General features: G+C 38.3%; 1 protein-coding gene across 1 annotated transcript in view; it reads left to right on the forward strand.

Annotated features, from left to right (window-relative positions):
* The window catches only part of LOC311081525 (uncharacterized protein), a 39,767-nt gene that overhangs the window by 11,723 nt on the left and 5,327 nt on the right, over positions 1-22,717 (forward strand). The window contains exons 5-11 of the mRNA XM_084112074.1: positions 3,599-3,814; positions 4,883-4,968; positions 5,559-5,667; positions 8,220-8,288; positions 13,594-13,827; positions 21,981-22,051; positions 22,162-22,272. Coding sequence (XP_083968200.1) covers positions 3,599-3,814; positions 4,883-4,968; positions 5,559-5,667; positions 8,220-8,288; positions 13,594-13,827; positions 21,981-22,051; positions 22,162-22,272 — 896 coding nt within the window. The remainder of the gene's footprint in view (positions 1-3,598; positions 3,815-4,882; positions 4,969-5,558; positions 5,668-8,219; positions 8,289-13,593; positions 13,828-21,980; positions 22,052-22,161; positions 22,273-22,717) is intronic.

The following is a 22,717-nucleotide window of genomic DNA, read 5'->3' on the forward strand; positions in this document are numbered from 1 at the left end:
GGCTATGAGAAATTGCCCCCCCGGAAGAAGCCGCATCTCTGCCCACCCACGGCCATCGGATAGAAATCCAAAGTGACTCATCCATCCAAGCCCTGCAGGACGACCTCAGCCCTCATGGGTAGGACTTATGCATCCTCTGGCCAGGCAGGCTCCGCCCTCCACTGGATGGCGGTCCTCCAAGTTTTCCAGGCTAAACTTCTCCGCTCCATGGACGAGTCTGGACCAGACCCAGAAGCTTTTCGTGACCTCTGTAGCGCCACAGACCTGGCCCTGCGCGCCACGAAAGCCACCACCCAGGCCATCGACAGAGCCATGACCAGCTTAGTGGTGCTGGAGCGCAACTTATGGCTTAACTTAACAGAGATCAAAGACGCGGACAGAACCGCCTTCTTAGATTCTCCCATCTCCTCCACTGGTCTTTTCGGCCCTGTGGTTGACCGATTCGCTGAGCGCTTCACAGCAGCACAGAAGGCATCGCAGGCAATACGACACTTCCTGCCGAAACACTCCAGCTCTGCAGCTTCGAGTCGCCAAAAGCCCACGCCGATTCAACTGCAAACGAAACCAGTGCCTGCAGCTACTCAGCCTCACCCAGCGCCTGAGCAACGGCAGCACTCCAGTCAGGCAAAACGCTTCCCACCTAAGCGTCAGGGACCCTGGCCTAGGATTACACTGGACCCTGAACCAAAGAAGCAGTCCTGATCTGCAAAGCAGGAAGAGGGAAGGGCCCGAGTGTTCCTCCAAACGCCCAGTTCAGTTCTGGCCAATGGAGCAAATGTTGTGATTGCAAGCAGTGGGCCCGTTCAAGTTCACGCCCCCTTGCAATCGACCGCTGTTATAGCGAACACAATAAAAAACAAAAATACTCTGCAAAAGAGCACTTTTCCTCTTCCACACCACATGAGGGTCGGCTCCCTGCTCAAATGCAGCACGCCGCCACTCGAAACTATAAAACCCATAGCCAACCGGGCCGAGGCATGGAAAGCCATCCCTGGTGTGTCACGATGGGTTATGAACACAGTAGAACAAGGCTACTCAATCCAATTCGCTCGCAATCCACCCCGCTTTGTGGGCATAATCCATACTTCGGTGAAAAGCAACGTGTCTCACGTCCTCCGCACCGAAGTGATAAGCTTACTGGAAAAAGGGGCTATAGAGGCAGTGTCACCAGCCCACAGCGAGTCAGGCTTTTACAGTCGCTACTTCCTTGTTCCCAAAAAAGACGGTGGCCTCAGGCCCATCCTAGATCTCAGATATCTGAACAAAGCCCTTATCAAACGGCCTTTCAAGATGTTTACTCTGAAACAAATCCTTGCACAGGTTCGCCCGATTTTTCTCGAAGAACAGGGATGTGCTGGTCCACAAATGGCCCAGCCTTCCCCTTTTATGCTTTCCCTCCAGTCTTGCTCCTCCCTCAGGTCATAAAAAGGATCAGGGAGGAGAACATGTGGTCAGTAACATTACCTAAGTGAATTTTTCCCCTTAGGATTTCCTCCTGACTCTTGACGAGGTGTTAAGTGTTTCCGGGTGTCTGTGACCTGACTCCTGACCTGACCCTCTTACCTTACTAGCTCCCTCTGGACGACTGACATATGTTTGTAATGCACAATGTTCAGCTGCATAGACACCAGCCACTGTAATGCATGTCATTATGTACAAATCCATATGGACTGATTGTCAGTAGTTTTTTCCCCCTCTTTAGAAATGTTTTACAAATGTTTGGGGTGTTTTACGGCAAACTGGCCATTTCAGTGATTTCTTAAAGATGGCATAAAGACAGTTTCTATCTGGGTGGCAGTGTTAGACCAGGTTTCAAAACTAGGCTTTGATATCTTAAAGAGTTAGTGAGTCTTTTCTTCAGTAAAGATGAGGAGGTGTTTATATGCATTAGTGAACAATCTTTACACAGGCTGACCTATAGTAATCGAAAATCTCAAATGAGATGTCTCTGATATCTCAGTTTAGTTCCTCCGAGACTCCAATCAGATGAATTATTTTGTTTAATACTCCCATTTATTAGATTTTTATCCTTGGAAAAGTGAGTAATCTCACATGTGTCTCAGAAAACTAGCATATACAGTCAAACCAAATATTACACCAGATATCATTTTTGATATTGTTTTACTAGTGGGTGCAGGACACTATAGTTCATTTATGTAAGTGAGGATAGCAAAATAAAGTAAACTGTGGCATATTATACCCAAAAATTCTTCATATAGTGGACTACCAGTAAAATTTATAAAAATTTGGGACCAACAATTTTTAAGACACTTTGACCTGACCATGTTTTGCTTAAGTGATTTTTCTTTAATTGCTAATGTGACCTTTTTACACCATAGACTGAACAAAATTAAGCATTGCTTGGTAATTTGTTGACCTGAATTGGTATTATCTAATTGTGTACTTAAATTTAACAGCTGACAGCTATTCAACTTACTTTACTTAAAATTACTTTGTGAGACAGTCTAAAAGAAGGATGGCCGAAACCACTGTAATATCCACTGATTTGATAACTCTTGTCATATTTTATTACCATTTTCTAAACTATGGTGAATAAACTGTGATAATGTGAGAAATGTTGACCATTATGGGACATGATGAAAGTGTGATCCTTAACCCTCTTAAAAAAGAAGGAAAAAAGATAAAAAGGAAGGCAGTTCACACGTTCACGATCATCTGTTTATTTTTAAACTTATATGGAAAACATTTAAGTTGTTCAACTATTGAAGCCCTGAATATATTATATTATATTATATTATATTATATTATATTATATTATATTATATTATATTATATTATATTATATTATATTATATTATATATTTATTCTAGAGTTATTGGTACTACAGTAAATGTAGTATATATATATATATATATATATATATATATATATACATACATCCAACAAGTTTCCTCAAAAAGCAGTCACATGGTACAGCCCAAAGCGGAAATTTATTTATAAAAATGTGATCTTCATAAACTTTATGGTCATTTTGGATACATGCATATGAATAATCAATAAAATATTATTACATATATTTGACATATATTTTATTTAAATAAATTATATAAATATTACTATACTAATATTATTATATAATATTACTTGATCCAGTAATACTAACACTTTCTCTACTACTCTATTCTATTCTGTTCTATACAAAAAAAAGAAGAAAAAAATCTGCGGTAGATTAAACTGAGAAGGGTCATAGCACTTGCATATTGTTGTCCTACTGTTAGTTTAACTGCTTCTATTGTTCTCATTTATAAGTCGCTTTGGATAAAAGCGTCTGCTAAATGAATAAATGTAAATGTAATGTAATGTATATTATATATTAGAATATTAATTCCGATATTATTTTGTTCAACCAGAGCCTATATTAAAAAACACATGATTACATGTTCAATTAAATCACTCTTCCAATTTATCACTGATTTTACAGAAAAATCTTACATTTTTCTTTGATTTATCGTCCATTAATTATTAATTATCTTTAATTCAATTTTCACTAAAAACAAGTCAACGAAAGTGCTTTTATTTCACATTCACATCAAATTAGCTATGGCTGATATGCCTGTCTTTTCTATTTTTCCACAGATCTGAGCCCTGGACTTGCGGCACTGACTGTGGGATGTGATTCGGGTGATCTGGGATCTTTGTCCCGCGTGCAGCTTTTGCTATTGGACCGAAAAGGATCTGAAAGCCCTGGTTCCATCCCAAGCCCCGAATGGTGTTGCACTCCAGACGGGGAGGAGTATGAACCTGACCTTAGAGTCTGGAGCTCGGGCATTCCCCGATATTATCAGTCCACAGGTACATTACATATCATATAGCAAGCTGCCAAGCACCTGTCCAGCGTAGCGGTAGATGTGTGCGTCCGTTTGTGTGTGGGTGTGTGCACGTATAAGCTTGCCTGTCTCTGCGCGTATTTACGCGTAAAAAGGCAGACGCATTGGGCCCTGCTATCTTTCCCCGTCACCTCACATCAGATTGTGATGTTTACATTCACGAGCAACAGCTCCTTGATTGCCTTTACATAACTCTGAAAAATAACAGTTAGGAGGGGGAAAAAAATTCCAAGAGGAACGGTTGATTTGAGTTGGGGAAATTTGGCAATTGTGCTGTGTAAAGGAAAGGGCGTCGGGGAATAACGTTACGGGTGTGCCGATTGTTGGCCGTCCTTGAGAGTAATGTTTTTAGTATTTGTCTGTGTGTGTGTTTGTGTGTGTGTGTGTGTGACCCCATTGCCGTTACCTTTGAACCAAAGCCGGCATGCCTCTCATCTGTTCCAGGGCGCGCGGCTACAAGTCCTTAACTGAAGCCATAAAGATGTAGCGGTTTGTTGCTCATCCAAAAAAAAAGCTTTATGGAGTTATGAAAAAGTCATATTAATCAAGATAAAAAACGGGTCAAGTTTATCATTAACCCAAAACCTCAGTTCATCCACACGTCTGGTCGCGACGGCCCCCCTATCAGGACTTGATCCTGCGATGCGGCTATTGTGCATTGTTCAGGCGCAATCCACAGATAAAGGCACTACAAAGGAAGCCCACGTGTGCCGGATCAGATCTGGGTGCAATCTTGATGGGATGTGTTTTGAAATAGTGTTAATGTGTTTCTAAAGTCTGGCACAAACACGCATGGCAGCGCGTGGAGGACAGGCTCCTCGCTAGGTGTGTCTGCACCTGGCATGCTCCATGACTAGACAGGTGCTGCTGCAGGTTTGTGAGGCACCATTTCTATCAGTATTTGCAGAAGGATTATGGACCTTCAGTCATGTCAAATACAAGACATTAATCACTCACTATCGTCCCTCTTCATGTATTTCTTTTGCACTTGTAAATATGGCCGTTGTTTTCAAGCGTGTCTGTCTATTTGCAGTCTTGGATAACCGCAAACCATTAAGTGGCAGAAACAGCGGCCAAGATTATTTGGAAACTTTCAAGGGACACAGAAAGTGCCCTGGGGTGAGTACCTTGCTCATAAAACCATTTCAACACACACATAGAGGAATCTACAAGCGACTTTATGGCTGTCGTTTCTGTATGGAGGCGACTGGGGGATTTCTGCTTGCTGCTGGGTGGCAGGTGTGGGGCTAATCAGTCAAGAAAAAGGTGCAGCCGAAAGGAAGTTGGGCTCTTCTGACTTGCCACGCTGATAAGGGGGCTGGATTTTAGGGCATGGATGTGCCACAGTGGGGCCAGAGGGCAAGGTTTAGGAGGTAAACAGTGTCAGCGAGGGGTACGAGGACACAAAACACTTGATGCAGGTGCAAAGGGATGGAGGCATTAATCTTTCTTTTATGAAGGGAGGAGGAAGGCGAGGGGAGGGGTATGGTGGCGAAACATGAATGTGTTGTAAGCTGCTGTCAATTAAGTTCTTGTACAATAGATTTTCCCCAGGACTGATTACTGCTCAGGCCATTGCTTCTTTGCAGCACAGCGGGGCCCACACTTAGCATGGCCATGGCCGTAAACACACACGTTCACGTTTGGTGGTTATACACTTCTGTCCTGCTTGTGTTGACCTGTTTGTGTGTTAATTTTGGTGCTTTTAGCCCATCAGTGTGGAGAGTGGATCAAGGACATCATCCTCTTGTTCTGTCAGCTCAAGAGTGTCTGAGAGCAGCTCTAAGAACCGAAAGAAACCCACCTGTGAGGACCAAGGTGCACCATCACTCACACCACCATACACGTAACTGATTTTTTAACGGTTGAGAAATGACATCTGACACAGATGGAAATATCAATGCTCACATCGTCTCCAAACCCTTTCACTGCTGATATCAAGATTTTTTTCATTTGAAAAAATCAATTGTATGGTGTGCTTTGATGAATGTTCCAGGTTCAGTACATTAAGCTCAGGTCACAGCATTTGTGGCATAATATTGATTACCACAAAAAAATATTTTGACTTATCCCTTCTTTTCTTTAAAAAAAAAATAAAAATTAATAAAAAACTACAGTGAGGCACTGCGGAAGTGAATGTGGCAAATCCAGAAACAGTTAAATAGACTTTAAAACAAAGTTGCTGCCTTAAATTTTTTAAGTACAATCAACTTGGATATTTAAGTCATTTCAACTTAAATCACATTAAACTGACTTAAAAAATTAGTTGAATCTTGTATAACATAAAAAAGTTATTTTGATGAGCTGTGTCATAATGTCATAACTTATTGATCATATAATTTTTTTACAGTGTATTCACTGTTTCAAACGTATAGCCACAAAACCTAAACAATATACATGTTAAAAATTACTTACTATTTTCTGTGTAAAGTTATATCCAATTTTACAACTTTAAAACATCATAAACCATAACAACAGTAAAAAAGGATGATTTAAACGGCTTTACAGATCAAATAAAACACCGCTTTTAACAGAAGAATTAATGTACACTAAAGGTTAGGGGCTGGTAAGATGTTTTTGAATGATTTTGAAAGAAGTCTTGTATGCTTGCCCTTGCTGTTTTCAATAGAGTGAAAACAGTAATGTTGCGGAAATGTATTATCATTAAAATAGTTAAAAACTGTTTTCTTTTTCAAATGTATTTTAAAATGTAATTTAGTCTTCAGTGTCACACGATCCTTCAGAAATCAGTCTAATATGCTGATTTTGTGCTCAAGACACATTTCGTCTTGTTAATATTTTTGTGGAAACTGTGATAATTTTTTTTTAGGATTTGTTGATGAGTAGAAGTTTAAAAGAACAGCATTTATTTAAAAAAAAAAAATTGTAACAGTGGAAAGGTCTTTTATCCTCGCTGAATAAAAGTATTCATTTATTTAATTAAAAAATTTAATTAATTGACCCCAAATTTTTTAAAGTTTTGTGTAAAAACTTTGTGTAAAAAACGTTTTTTGTTTTTCTTGTTTTTTAAGAGTATGCGAGAGTCAAAATAATATTTTTTTTGTAGTAATCAACATTATGCTGCAAATTATGTTATTCAGCTTAACTTGTGTTGAACCCAGAATATTCCCTTAAACATTCATCAAAATATTAAACCGATTTGACCATGAATAAACATGCTGAATACACATGTGATCATATTTAACAGCTTTCAGACACAGACCTGTAAGCTCTAATTTCCAGAATGTGAGTGGTATAACACACCTTTCATAATGTCCACCTGAGGGGTGAATACCTGCATGTGCTGAGAGTGTACACAGTAAAATGGCCGGTTACATAAACTAGTCTTACAAGTTAGTCATCTCTTTTTTTTTCTCTTTAAGACTGGTTATAAATGTTTTTATGACAGTTACATTAAAAAGTAGATTGGTCAAATTTGAATTACCCCTTGACTAACTGCTGGTTGGTCAGACTAATTCTTAAGAAACAGTATTAACATAGTGGCTACTGTATGTTTATGCAACTGGCCTAAGGTGCCACTCCATGGAGCTCTCATCGCTGCCAGGCCAGTGTTTGGTATCCTTGTGCCTCTGGTACAGTTAAGCCACATAATCCCTCTGAGAGGCAGCTGCCTGATGCCAGGCCTGTCTTCTCTGTGTGGCCATCTTATGTACATAAATGAAATAAGTGCCTAGAAAGAAAATTAAGAGTCTGCTTCTATAATGTAGCCTACTCTCATTCTACCTCTCATGATGCAACCTTAACCAGAATGGAAATATCCAACTCAAGCCAATTCAGCTATGGCATTGTGTTGAAGCATGTGTCATAGCTTTGAAGAATAGCGTTAATGACCAACATCCGTCATTGTGTTGAGGAAGTAATGTTCCATGTTACTCAATCAGTCGCCTTCCTCCATTAGCGGCTCAGACTGGCATATATGTAGGGCACAATGATGCCCCACAAAACAACCCTGTTCTTAATCTCAATGACATTTAAAAGAATTAGTCTTTCGAGGTGCTTAAAGAGTCAGATCAGTTAAAACATTAAAAAAAATGTATCTTTTACTCATCTTCATGTCATTCCAAACCCATACGTCTTTTACTTCTGTGGAACACAAAAGAAGAAATTTAGCCGAATGTTAACGCTGCTCTTTTCCATACAATGAAAGTAGGTGGTGACCAGGCGTCAAGCAAAAAAAAAAAAAAACACACACAGCCAATTTGGCACGTTTTATGGTAGATGTCCTTCCTGATGCAACCCAGCACTGAAAGTGCAAAAACATAAAAGACTGAAAATTTGATTTTTCTTTCATCAATTCTTTGAATTTTTGTGTTCTTAATCTGTAAAAAAAAATCCTGTTTCACCCCAAGGTTGCGAGTTGCAAGATGAAGATGTCCCGCTCTATTTGTCGCCACTCTCTCCCAGTGCTTTGCTGACAGGTGAGTGGTATTTTGCTAAAACACCAATGTGGTATTGACTAAAAATTCCCATTTTTTATTTAGACCCAACACCTAAAGCCTGGGTTAGTCATTCAAGACTTAGCAGAAAAAAAAAAAAAAGGGACCTTGGGTTAATTTCTTTCACCAAGACGGGCAAATAAAATAATTCACCTCAAAAGAGATGTTACTCGTGTAACCTAGGAGACGGTGGGAGTGTCTGAGCACAGCGACCCTCCTCAAAGTCCAAAGACATGGTCACTCCTGGGGAGAGGGTCAGTGTGGGGTCAGTGCGAGGTCATCCCAGGGCCAGTATGTATTGAAGAGGCCTCAATGTGTCTAAAGCTGTCGACATTAGATTAAAGCTTCCTGCTGAGAATACCATGTGGATTATCACTGATTGGAACTCAAAAATAAGCAAAAACCTCTTAAAAGTCTAAATTTTATAGAGGAAAGTTGGAGAAATGAAAGAAGAAAGCACATTACTTACCATCAAAGCCGCTAATGTTAAAGGGATAGTTCACCAAAATGTTTTAATTCTTTCATCATTTACTCACCCTCATGTAATTCCAAATCTGTATGACTTTCTTTATTCATATAATAAAGGTCAGTGGGGTCCAATGTTGTTTCAGACCCCAATTACTTTCGTTATATGGATACATACAGTTCTTCAAAATATCTTCTTTTTGTGTTTCATAGCAGAAACAAAGTCATACGGGTTTGGAAAGACATGAGGGTGATGAAATGATGCCTTTAAATGACAAACGTTCAAAATTTTGCAGAAAAATCTGCTGTACACAATCTACTACATGCCTTCGGTTGCGTTTTGATAGTTTATACTTTTCAGCAAGTAAAGGACTTTTAGTATAATTCTAAACATCCCTCTTCAGGCCGTAGTACACGTCTTTTTGCTCTGCAATCTTTAAACATAAGAAGAACTTTTATATTGTTAGTAACATTTCAAGATGAAAACTTACTGGACTGAAGCAACTTAGGTTTTCTTGATTATCCATACATAATTGTTTTTTTTTTTTAGGAAAATCATGTTAAAATCTGTGTATCAAATATGATACAATAGGCTTTTAACAAACGTTTATTCATTGCATTATATGTTTTGCCCTGCGCAATAAAAGCTACAGTGCTATGATCATAAAACCAAGCATTTAAATATCATCTTACTAAGATGTGTCCAAAAGTTCAGCAACTGCACTTAACGTATATATTTCTGCTCAGTTTGGGCCTGATGTATCAAGCCTGATGTATCAAAATTGATATAAATATTTTTTTATTTTAGATTTTATCGAAAGGTACAATTAACTGTTCCATTTGATATATATATATATATCAGACTATTATTTAATATGTCAGGCTTTACAGGGTTAAAGAAATCAATAATGACATAATCTGCTTATTTATGTGTGGTTTAGTCTGATTTAAATTTGTTTAGCTTTTTTCTTATAAAAATAATACGATGTGTGTTGGTTCTGCAAGACACCATTAATTATTCATCCGCTTGAAGAAACTATTCATTTTCGAATCATGATTCGCACACACTAATGAAGGTGTTTCAAAATGACACATGACACGGTCCCGATTCCCACCAGTTTCGGCTCCCTGACCACTCCTTTGTCCTCCTGACTCATGTATTCATAGGTGTCCTAATCCCTTTTTGTGACGGAATGGCTACTATTGCTTTTCTCCTGGTCACTCGGGTGACCCCTGAAAGTGTTTATTATAGTCTTTAGCATTCAGCTGAAACTAAAGATGTCACAGAGGGACATGAATGTGCCATCATCCCGGACAAAAACAAGGGCCTAAACCAGACTGACCAAGGAGGATTGTTCTGGAAGACACCAGGCACTGGCCAACAGATTAAGGGCGTGAATGAAAGAGATGGGGAAGGAGAGATTAGCCGTGTTCGGAGCAGGATCGTTTCACCCTAAAACAGGACCACACACTGACACAGTCACTTTGCCACCATTGTCTCTCTCTCACTGTCACAGAGGGCTCGGAAGCCATTGTTTGCCAAATCCTCAATCGTTTGGACAGCGTTGAGACCCGGATACCGACTCTTTGATTGGCACTTGTCAGCGCTGCTGGAATGGAATGACGTGTTGGGAAACTGAAGATCCAGAAAGGATAATCAGTACCATGAATAATAATCAAGGAGGGATTTTCCCTTTTTCCTCCACCCCTCCCTTTATTCTGCCAAAAGATGGAGGAGAATGGCTTTGGGTGGCACTGCTGAAAGCCTCTTGCCGTCCGATTGTGCTGTTGACGCTCATCCCTTTCTCAAACACACAAAGAAAGAGATACACGGTCGACCTTCTTGCTTCTTTCTGGTGCGCTGGATGCTCGGATTTCCAAATGGGAGGGTGGGCAGGGTGTGTGTTAACCAAGGCGGACCAGGGGTGGTTTGTGTTTTGTCTTCTATGGCCTTGTGAGCACCAGGGGAGGGCTAGATGTAGGATTTGACTCTGCCACTCTCAGCCAAATCCAGCTATCTGTCTCTTTCAGGCCGGCCAGTTGGTATGGTAACCTGGCGTGTGTGGGTTTAAGATGGTTTCTAAGCAGGTCAGTGCCTTGTTTCCAGCTTTGACCGTTCAGTAATCACTGTTCTGCATTGGAGGATTAGGCAGTGTAAGAAAAGGAGGTTTTACAGGGAGAGATAGGCCGCGCTGAATGGAATTAGTTGAGTTTCGCAAATTACCCTGTGAAACTTGATTTCACACAACGGTCAGGGTCTAGAGATGTTTAATCCACGGAAAAAAAAATACACCTAGCTTTTAGAAACATACAGTGCTCATTCTGAATCGTATGTTGACTCAAAATGTATTGATTTAGTAGATCATTCCATGCAGTCTTTTTGAATCAAAGTATAAAGTATTTAAATCTGTGCAATTAAAATTGGCCAGAAAGGTAGAATTAATTAACAATTCCAATGTGGTTTCACTATGTTATTTTAGAGCAATAATCAATAAAATGTGCTTTCCCATGGGAAGTATAACCTGACATTCTCTGATCTCACGTGTGAAGACTTGCAAGCATTTATCTTCTTCTTCTTTTTCTTTTCTTTTTTTTTATAAAAACAACAAATGTCTTCCATGATTGGCTGATTTTAAAATTTGCATGAACAGAAAACTTTCCAACATCAAGTTTTGGCTGCAGCAGTCTGCTTGCTTAGATTACAAGGACCAACAGTCTGTGGATCATAAACTATGAATCATAAACTATGTAAACCCGTTTGCCCTTGCAGGATTTATGCAAAGGTGCCTTGTTGTCAGTATTCTCACGTTGCACAGAGCTGATCACAGATCCATTACGGCCCATTTTTAGAGCTGAGCAAGTGCTTAACTGTCCATTTTCACGTCTCATTTGCTCGTTTTGCAAAACCATAAAATATGGCTGGTGTTTTCACACCATTAAAGGCTGAGCGTGATGTATTGGCATCTGTCAAGGTGAGAAATCCAAAGCAGCATTAGCCTATATGATCAGAAATGAGATAGAAGCAGAGACACCTGCTCTTATCAACAATATCCGAACTGTGTTTAATCCCGATAAATAATCATAGTTTATTCTGTAAATTAAAAAAAAAAAAGTTTATGCGGTATAAAGTAAACAAAAAATGTCCTTAAAATCTATGCAATTGATTTAAAAAATAAAAAAAAACCTGGAATATTAAACATTATTTTATAATAGTTTTTAGTATTGTTGTTATTAATATATTATTGTAATTTAATAGTGTAATATTTTTTATAGAATTATTTTGAAATAAAAATATTAATCTCTGTAGCACAATAATTCATCACTGTAAAAAGAGATCAGTTAATTAACTTTAAAAAGTGAGGAAACCAGTTGCCTTAAAATTAAGTAAATTAAGTTAAAAAAATGAAGTTATGTGGAATTGTCAAGTTCACATAACTTAATTTTTTCAATTACGCATGAAGTTTGTTTACTTAATAATTTTAAGGCAACGGGTTTCCTCACTTTTTTACAGTTATGTCAACTGATCACTTTTTAAAATACATTTTAGATGACACAGACCAAATATTTGCGGCAAATGAGCAAACTTTGCACAACTATGATTAGTTGCATTTTATTAATTGCATTTAGCATTGTTTTACCTTGCTGTCTATAACACTGAACAGACTTGCAGCCCATTTCTGGATCTCAACCAACCAGTTGAGAACCACTCTCTCAAAGACATTTACTATTGTCCATTTACTAGCCCATTCTGTAATTGCAAATGTAGAAACATGAGGTTGAATAATTAACAAACTGACCCCTGGAATTCATGTGCAGTTGTGTTAATGAGAACGAGAGCTGATTTTCCTGTTCTCCTCTCTCTCACACTGTTGCACAAAGCCACATCACAGTCCAGTGTTTTAGATTTAAATGCTGAAGAACACACAATCCAGAAACCCCCACAGGTTCAGTGCTAATCGATCTCACTCTTTGTGTCTCTAAACGCAGGAAGTGCTTTGTGAGGACTTCTCAATGAGTTCTAATGAAAGCTGCTAATTTGGGACCGCTGGTAAATTAACAGACCTCCAGGTCTCTCAAGAGAGCATTTTGCTTTTAAATGGTGTCTTTGAGGAAGGACAGAAAATGTGATTATGAAGTGTAGAGGAGGAAGGAAACAGAATAAGTACATTTTGAATGGAAGAGTTAAGGGGGACATTTGAGAATTCTGCCACAGACAACCCATTGGTATCCGATTCACAGAAAAAGCCAAGTAAAGGTACAAAAAAGAAGGAAAGCATTATTTGTGGTCTCACACATTGATAAATTAAACAAATACATCTAATTATATCACTGATGTATATGTTTCAAAATGCACAAAATTAATTGTAGATTAGAAGTAGCATTTAGAAGAAAACAGAATATTAAAGGTCAGCGTAGCCCTTTCCTGGGCCATAAAGCAGGGGTTTGGGGTCTGGGACCCCCAGGGGGTGTGCTATTGGGATCTGTAAATAATTATAAATAAGTCTAAAAGAAATTTGAAAGAAATCGAACATTTGATGAATTTCCATTATTACTATTGCATTCTGCTTTCTAAAGAATGGCAGGAAATCACAATTATTTTTTTCACTTTGCAGCCATTTTTTTATGTGAGATATACAAACAATTCTTCATATATTTTTGTTTCAAAAAAAAAAAAAAAAAAAAAAAATGCAATATATGATATGATTATATAATTCAATTATATTATAAGAAATAAAAAATGCATTTTGTGAACAATTTATATTTATTTTTAAATTGATTTAAATGTTATTATTAATTTATATTAATGTCTGCTAAATTAAAGAAAACTCAGCAAACGAGGGGACCATCCTGGTCCTGCAGTGCCCAGAGAGGAGTGACCATGCTGAAAAGCACAGGAACAGGTCCGACAGACTCCGAGAGAAGAGGAAGAGGAAGAAGGAGATCAAGAAGACAGAGGCAAGGAAGAATAAAGCCCTGGAGATTTACTCCAAACTGCGGGATGGAAAAGACCTGACAGAGCCCACTCATCAGAGCCCTTGCGCCAAGTTTGAGGACTGTAAGTACAAATCCATATGAAAACCGCTCTGAATTCGCAGACTAATAAGGTGAATGTATTATGACATAATTTCCAAGTCGCTTATTACCAATCTGCCATTGTGAACTGGCAATTTAAACTGATGATTGATAAGGTCCTTTCAGTAGGCCACCATTTTCATTTTAAGGACAACAAAAACGCTCACAGCATTCAAACAGAGAACCCCACCGCTGTAATTTGACACTGTGTACACACTCCAGTCGTCCCACCATCTCTTGTTTAGTTTTGAGCTCGGAGCTTTGCACTTGATTTTTTAATTAGCTGTGCTTTCGAGTGCCGTTCTGCCAATCTACGCCAATGGTCCCAATTTGCTGGCCATTTTCATGATTGGATATGCAGTTTGGAGTGCTGAGGAGAGAGAGGGTGTGTACTGAAGGTCAAGGTGAAGGGGCGGAGCCCCAGCAGGGTCACGGGAGGTCACGGGGCTTTTGTGAATGCAGGGGTATTGTGTGAATAGGCCTGATTGGACAGGTCCCTTCAGCTCCTAATCAAGCACAAGAGGAGGAAGCATGCAGCTGTCGCTCACATCAGAGATGAGTGTTGCTCTTTGTGTGTATGTGGATGAAAGTGAGAGGAGTTTGAAAGGGAGAAAGTAAAGAGAAATGTGCTGAAAATGTTAAGTTTCAGAATGACTCTACATTTCCCTTGTTCTCCTGTACCAATTATTCCTATAGGATTCCCTCAGAACGAAACAGCATTCACCATAAATTGTGTGTATGAATATGTGTGAGGCCTCTCAGACACGTGTGAGTGTGGCTCCTCATTAGGGCCTCAAAAGCCCTAATTGGACATGATTCGTACCCACTCTCTCCATACTGACCAGAACATCAAAGCACAAATGGCAAGTGTCCCAAAATAGGTCTGGCCTTCCCTGTTCTTTCAGTTTTCCCCTTCTTTCCTCTCTGTTTTTGTGGTTTCCCTTTCTATGGCCCCTACCTGCAGGTATTCAGTGTTTGGCTGTATATATATATATATTTTTTTTGTGTTCATGGTTGCATTCAGAATAGAATACTAGCATACTACATACTGGACAGTATAGTATTGTATATTGCTTACTATTTTTTTTTTAAGTAGGCTATGTGAAATTCAAATAGTGTGCTACATTATTTTCATCTGACCTCACGTTTAAATCAGTGCATGGCTTCTAGCGTAATAAAAAAGGTGAATTAGTATATTTCACGTGACGTGACGAAGAAAAAACAATAGATATTGTGGCCTTGAATTAAGAATTAGATTCCTCAACATATTAATTTGTGGCTATGTTTTATTAATTTGTTCCCTCATTTTAGTAAAATAGTGGCCACGTTGTACCATTTGCATTCTCTTGTTTTAGTTCAAGTCATGTTGTATTAATTTGTTCCCTTATTTTACCATTTAAAAATATGCCGAAATACAGTCATTATGGGAATCAGTATACGATTGGGAGTTTCGTGAGAAGGCGATAAAGTTCCCATCCAGATTAAACTCATTTTCTTGTGAATTCTCTGCAATGACCAACAAAAAGGTGCTTGGGTTGAAATTGACAATTTGCTATGCTATTGACAATAGACAATGGACCTCTTTTTGCCCACAAAATTTTGCTGATGTGTTGAGGGCATTGCAGTGAGACACAGTGTTCCATGCAGTGTGCACTTCTGTATGCTAGACTCATGGCCAAGTGAAGTAGGATTCCAGGTATTTCATGCATACAGAAAATGTGTTTACTGTGCACACTATATATATATATACTGCAGACATAATATGAGAATATGATATTTTGATCATAGCCTTTATTTATAAATCCAAATGTATGCATACTTCACTACTATATAGTATACCAAAAGCAGTATGTCAAAAGAGTTGTGTCTGATTGTGCAGTATTCAGTAGCATACTTTAGGCAAAAGATACTTGGATGGCCTACTACTTACGATGTGTTTCTGAAGTGCACATCCAATGGGATGTCCCATGAGGTTACAGGAGAGGAGTCAGAACATATGTAAATATTAGAGAAGAGTGCAATAGCTGTTTTGTTCAGAACTGTATTCATACTACATGTATACTTTATAGAACATACAATATCCACTACATACTCTTAACAGTGTGATTCTGGATGCAGAACGTTTGCATACTGCATACAGTAGTACACACTGCATTCTGTAAAAATAGTATGAGTAGAATGCTATTCCAAACATAGCCCTTATCTATGTTGGTCACTTGGAGAAAGTGGAGATCTCAGATAAATGTTAGCATTGAAGGGGAACACCTGGTAGACCTGAAACTGCCCCACCCTGCTTGTTTGCAAGTCTGCCAGTGGTTAGTGTTCAGACCATATAGGAGGCTGACTATGTGGCTCATTTGTTGTTCTCTCACTGATGAATGGCTTCTTCAAAAGCTCAGCATCCTGAAAGGCCAGAAAGTGTGTGTATAAATGTGTGTGTTAGTGGTACAGTGGCTTTATGTAAGTGCTATTTGCGCAGTGCTAAAGGATGGAGTAGCTGTGTGTGTTTACTATTAGCTCAGAGTGACTATGCAAACAAACAGTCCCGCTATTGACGAGCACGAAGCATGGAATATGCTCGCTGTTTTCAAAGCTCACAGCGAGAGGGAGAGAAGTGAACCTGTCAAAGACTCTATTATGCGGCATCCAAACAGAGTGGGCTTTTCCACAATGCCCTTAATAAAGGGACAATGTCAAGGAGAGCGGTGGCAATAATAGCAGATGATTTGGCCATTGTGGGGTTATCGTTGTAGATAAGTTATAACAGATGATTTGCCCTTTGTGGAGTTATCAGTGGAGATCAGGGTGTAGTGGTTTGTGAGGGATTGTGGTCTGTGTGTATGTGTGTTTCAGAGTGCATGGCATGCAGCCAGCAGGAGGAGTGTGTTGCCTGTGTGTGTCTTTGTTTGTTTTTCACCCCTCCTTTTAATGGGCAGTAAAGGGGCGGAGCCAAGTGTCCGGCGGCCAACAACAAAGCTTGCTTCGAGAGGTCTGCCAAAATTTCCCCCCTGCACTTGTTCAAAGGGACCAAAGTACAGTGCCAAATTTTTAAAAATCAAGGAGCACAGCAGAGAGTTGGACAGCCCGTGTAAGTTATTTGTCAGTTGGGTCAGCACCACAGTGGCCCGCACGTGGCATACAGAGTGCATACAATGTGTGTGTGGTGTAGGCTGTGGTACACACACACACATATATATATATATATAACTCATTTGAGACCTAAACCTAACAAATTTATTTTTATGAAATGTTTTGTTTGAAAGATTGGTTTGTGGTATATTTCTATTAAATACTGTGAATGCCATTTTATTTTGATAATTTTAATCAATGTAATCAAATTCATACTTTTCAAAGTGAGTCTCAGCTGACCAAATACTTTTAGGACCTCATATCTCTTTAAGATCAGACACAAAAGTTGAAACTGGAAATTATATATTGAATTTTTCAGTTGCATGTTTGGAAACCATTAAGTGTCAAAGATGTAGCAACGACAGGCACTTTTTATGTTTCAGAGGTTGTAATAGAATCTTTTTTCTTTCTTTTTTTGCTAGGCTATATGAAAAAAATTATAGACTTTGTTGTATCCTTGTACCAGACCTAGACATTAGATTATGAAGATCCATCATAAAAAATAATTACTTTATTTAAAGTTATAAACCCTTTTGAGTATTTATTAAAATAAATTTGATTTACCAAATTTACAAATTTTCACACACACACACACAAAAACAAAAAACGACTGTCTGTCAGTTTTGGCATAATTTCCATCATGTACAAAAATGATGGCCCTAATAAAGTTTTAGCAAAAGGAAACAGTGACAGCAGAGAGCTTGAGACGAAAAACAAAAACGGGGAAATATCACTTGTTCATGTTTCAATGACACTTTAAATATGTAAATTTAGGTGTGAAAATATTATTTAATTGTATGCATTTAAGATGCAGAAAACACTATGAAATTAGCATTGGCAAGGCAAAAGAGCCTTCCATTTTTTCCAAAAAAAATTATTTCCACCAGAATTAAACACAATATATACACAATATATGATGACACAAATGACAGTGGAAATGTTCATGAAATAAAATGTCAAATTCTGCATGTATGTCCACTGTTGGACATTGTTAGTAGACAAATAAAATAGCGAGCATGAAATGTGCTTTAAGAAAGTTTATTTTCTAAAAATCCAAAAGGCTGAAAGTGCTTATAGTTGAAACAGTTGAAGGTTTTCTTGGTTTGACCGTTATTGCGCTCAGCACATACGTTTTTGATAGCTACTGTCATTATTTGACATTTACTGTATGTAGAGCAACCCCAATCTGAGAAAAGAGGTCATAGTCTGCCAATTCAGTTTGACCTTATTAGTAAACTATGTAAGGGAGTCTTTCTGAATGATGATGAACATAAACAATTAAGCTACAGGATTAAATATAGAACACAAACAAACACGGGTAAAAAGCGACCCCCATAAAGCACAATGAGTCTCTGTGTATGGATGATAGTGTTATTTTTGAGCGGGAGTGCGTGTTTGTATGTGTGTCAGAATGCAGCATCATTGGCCTTCATGACAAACTTATTTTAAGGCAAATGAAAGAAAAGTTAAAACATTGAGCCAATATGTTCTAAGACAGTAAGAAATAACTGTACACTGAATAGCAAAAATAAACATCCATTATTCATTGGCTATAGACGTGAAAGGGCGTGCAATCAGTGCATTGCAGTGAAACAGCTGTGAAGTTCTGTCCTGAAGAGTGAGTGTTAAATGGGATGTGACTGCAGTTTTCTATGGCGTCTTCAGCCTTTTGCATAGAATGATTCCGGCTTGAGGCCGTCAGCCCTCGTAGAGGAGTGACTCTGTCAAAAAAAAACTGAAGAGAGCAACAAAGCACAAACGTGCAAATGTGGTTGACGGGGTGCATGTCGCCCGGCTCTCGTCACCCCTGTCACACTTCCCTTTCTCCCTGGCTTCCATTTGCTACTGAATTGCCGTCACTCCCATTACAGATTACGAGAGAAGTTCTGTTCTTGCAATCTCACTTTCTCTCTCTCTCTCTCTCTCTCTCTCTCTCTCTCTCCACCTCTTTTTTTAAGACTTCTTCTCTTGATTAACATTTTCTGCTAGGCTTCACACCAAAGGGCCAAACCTGTGTGCAGCAAAGCCCAGGGTGGAAAAAAAAGCCATCAGCCGCTGAAGCAGAATCAGATAAGGCTATCAGGCGGGAGGCGTTAGCCCAGGAGCTTTGTGCCCCCTCCATCCCCCTTCCCGCACGTTTGCCTGTGCTTCCTCCCTCAATCTCTCACTCCACTGCACCTTTTGTTCCCTTGATTCCATGGCATAGAGCCCCCCCAAAACACACACACACACACACACACACACACACACATACACACACACACCATGAGCCACAAATCTCTGAGTGGACCGGTGGCCTGAGCTGGGATGCAGCACTCTGGTGGGGTCTAAAAGACATCTATAGTGGAGTTTAACAGAGGACTATAGTGAAGTTCAAAGGCCTCGGGAGGAGGTAAAATAAGGAATTTGGTGGAATTACAGACAGTCAGAAAGTGGTACAGGCGTAAATAAATATGTATATATGCTTAATATTTTACTAAGTGAGAACAATGATAACTGATATGCCTAAAAAAAAGTGTGTGTTTAATTTGTAAACCAGACTGTAGGTGACTTCATCAAAACACAGATTACAAAAATAAAGTTATTGACTTAATCTGTGTTTTTGTGTTTTCCAATAGCAGTGATCTAAAATCTTAGGTCATATTTTAGATAACCCACTAGATACATTTTAAATAAAAAAAAATTGCATACTTTCAGACTTTAAAATAAAACTTTTAGACTATATTAAGATTTATTTATAAAGAATATCTAAGTTTATTTTCCTTGCCTCATTGGAAAATATTTTTCTTGTTTTAAGCATAAATCTATGTTTATACTAAAAAAGAAAAAATGCCAAGAGCATAGATAGATAGATGGATGGATGGATGGATGGATGGATTGAAAAATGAAAGAAAGACAGACAGAAAAATTGAAAATGAGCAAAAATAAATAAATAAATTAAGTTTAAGCTTAAAAATGTGCACTGGTAAATAAATAAGCTTAAAAGAAAAATAGTAAAACGCAAAAATAAATAAATTAGGTTTAAACAATGTGAACTGGATAAATAAATAAAGTTTAAAGAAAAATAAGCAAATAAATCAACGAAACAAAAAAATGTGAATTGGGTAAATAAATAATATCTAAAACATGTATGCTTATTTTTACTTGACAACAAGACTAAAACAGTGAACAAGTCAATGGAGATAAACAGGAAATTGGGGTAGATAGGGGAAACACGGTTGGGACATATTCAAACCTGCTTCTCCTAAACTGCTTATATATGTTGTCAGCATGTGCACCACTCACCATGTCACAACTCTGGCTGCATCAAGCATGCTTTTTCCATGGGCCAGACATATTTTAGTAGATATATAGAACACACACTTCTAAAAGTGTCTTAGCTGCATGTCTCATATAGTGAAAATCCAGACCAATACACATGTGCGACCCAGACAGATCAGATCTAGACAGTGGCAGCAGGACCAGGCCAGCAGATTCAGTGTCTTGGGAGCATCTGAGACAGATGAGTGCAGATAAAGAGAGAGTCAGTGAATACAGATCAGTTCAATGATCCGAACAGATCACTGTTTCAGATTTTAAGCTAAATCCAAGGGGTGACACCAGAGCTCTCGCTAGCCGCAGTTATTTGCAAACAGATGTGCGTCCCTGGACCGAGAGGTTTTGATCAATCAGGCCTTAACAAGTCAAGTTGACTACATGCGAATGTAACACTTTGCATGAGAATGGAAGAGGCCATGCAAGGCCCGGGTTTGATTAGGGGTAAGCTGATAAATGGCAGATTGAATCGGACCCCTGTGAGCAGGCCGCAGCTCATTGGGCCCAGTGCTTTAAATCCACACTGATATCAACTCTTTCCTCCCTATTCTTCTGCCTCGCTGATGAATAGATCCATTATTCAGTGGATTCTGTCTATCATTCTCGTTTGTTTCATGTATTGGAGTGGCAGAAGCTTAAATGAGCTCTGCACAGATTTCTTTCCTCCCTATTCCTTCTTTTTCTTTTTAACTTTCCTGTTCTGATCCTCTTTTCCTAACTCATCTGAGTCATTCCCATCTGTCTGTCCCTCTGTGGCCAAATGGTTGAGTTTCTGCCTTTCCCTGTACTTAATGCTTCATTATGTGGTTGGACTCAATTGATGGTAAATAGTAAAATACATGGCTTTAGATTTTCTATGGTGTTGTTCTTCAGGCATCTAGCAAGGCAGCATTAAATTGATCAAAAGTGACAGTAAAGACATTTGCAGTGTTACAAAAGATTTCTATTTCAAATAAATGCTGTTCTGAACTTTGTATTAATCAAGCAGACCAATTGTTTTCAACATTGACAATCATGCATAAAGTTTCTTGAGCATCTAATCATCATATTAGAATGATTTCTGAAGCATCGTGTGACACTAAAGTCTGGAGTAATGATGCAGATAATTTCACAGGAATAAATTACATTTGAAAATATATTATTTTATTATTATTTTAAATTGCAATAATATTTCACAATATTACTGTTTTATGTGTTTTTTGGTTAAAAATGCAGCTTTGGTGAGCATAAGAGACATAAAAAATCTTACAGACCCCAAACTAGTGTGCATCTATAGTTGATAGTAATAGAGTTTCTGACTTACATATTTACATCATAATCTTTAGTAGACTCTCATTTTTTCCTTTCACTCTAGACTAAACTTAAACTTTCCAGAAAACTAAAATTCATACCATGGTAAATCCACATTTAACATTAAATGTAACTTCTGTATGCACGTTTTTGGCAACACTTTAAAATAAGATTGTATTTGTTAGTTAATTTACCTGTATTTAATAGTAATATATATATATATATATATATATATATCTCGTATAAACAATATATAATAGTTAAACAATATATTTGTGTGTGTGTGTGTGTGTGTGTACATACATATGTATAAATGCTGTAAATGGATCATAGTTCAGGTTAACTGTTGTGTATATATTGTAACCCACATTTTTATACATTATTTTTTCGCTTGTTTTGCAGTCGATTTTCTGGCAAAGTACTGCATCCTCAATCAGGAGAAGCTGTCAGTGTACAAAAGGGCTTTTGAGGCTGTGAGTAAAAGAAAATCCCACAATTTTCTCATCAAAAAGAACTGTTTTGCTCATTTTCATATTGGTAATGACAGTAATCAACTGTCTTTAACTGTATACTCTGCCTGCAGGCTGATAGCGATGGAGATGGTTATCTGAGCTGTATCCAAGTGCTACTTGCCCTGAAAGAGATCATTCCCCCAGAACTTCTGACTGAAGAAGAGGAAATATATGTGTACAGGGTGAACGCTGCCTTCACAGAAAAATATGTGATCTGCCCGTCTTTCTTTTTTTACCTCAATGTCTGGAGGCAATTCACTAAAAATTATTTGGGACCGCTGATAGCGCATTTTATTTGCATGTACTGTCTGTGTTATTTTAGCACCCGATTCACTAAAGGATTCATGCAAATCAAAGTAACAGCGCAAACACACCCTGAAAATCTGTGCCGAACGTAGTTTGCATAATAGAACTGCTCATCTTGCAGGGCCCTTATCTACACCAAACAAACTTGTCTACACCATACAACTGAATATAAGCCTGGTTGTGAGACTCTTCTGCATCATTTGATCATTTTGATGTAATTAATTACTACTGACATGATTGCTAAACATCTCTTTTAATCAAAATTCAGTTACTAATAAATAAATAAATAAATCTATTTAGGTAATGTTTCATTTATCTATA

The sequence above is a fragment of the Abramis brama genome, assembly GCF_963993115.1.
Source record: "Abramis brama genome assembly, chromosome: 4".
In the NCBI taxonomy this organism is placed as follows: Eukaryota; Metazoa; Chordata; class Actinopteri; order Cypriniformes; family Leuciscidae; genus Abramis; species Abramis brama.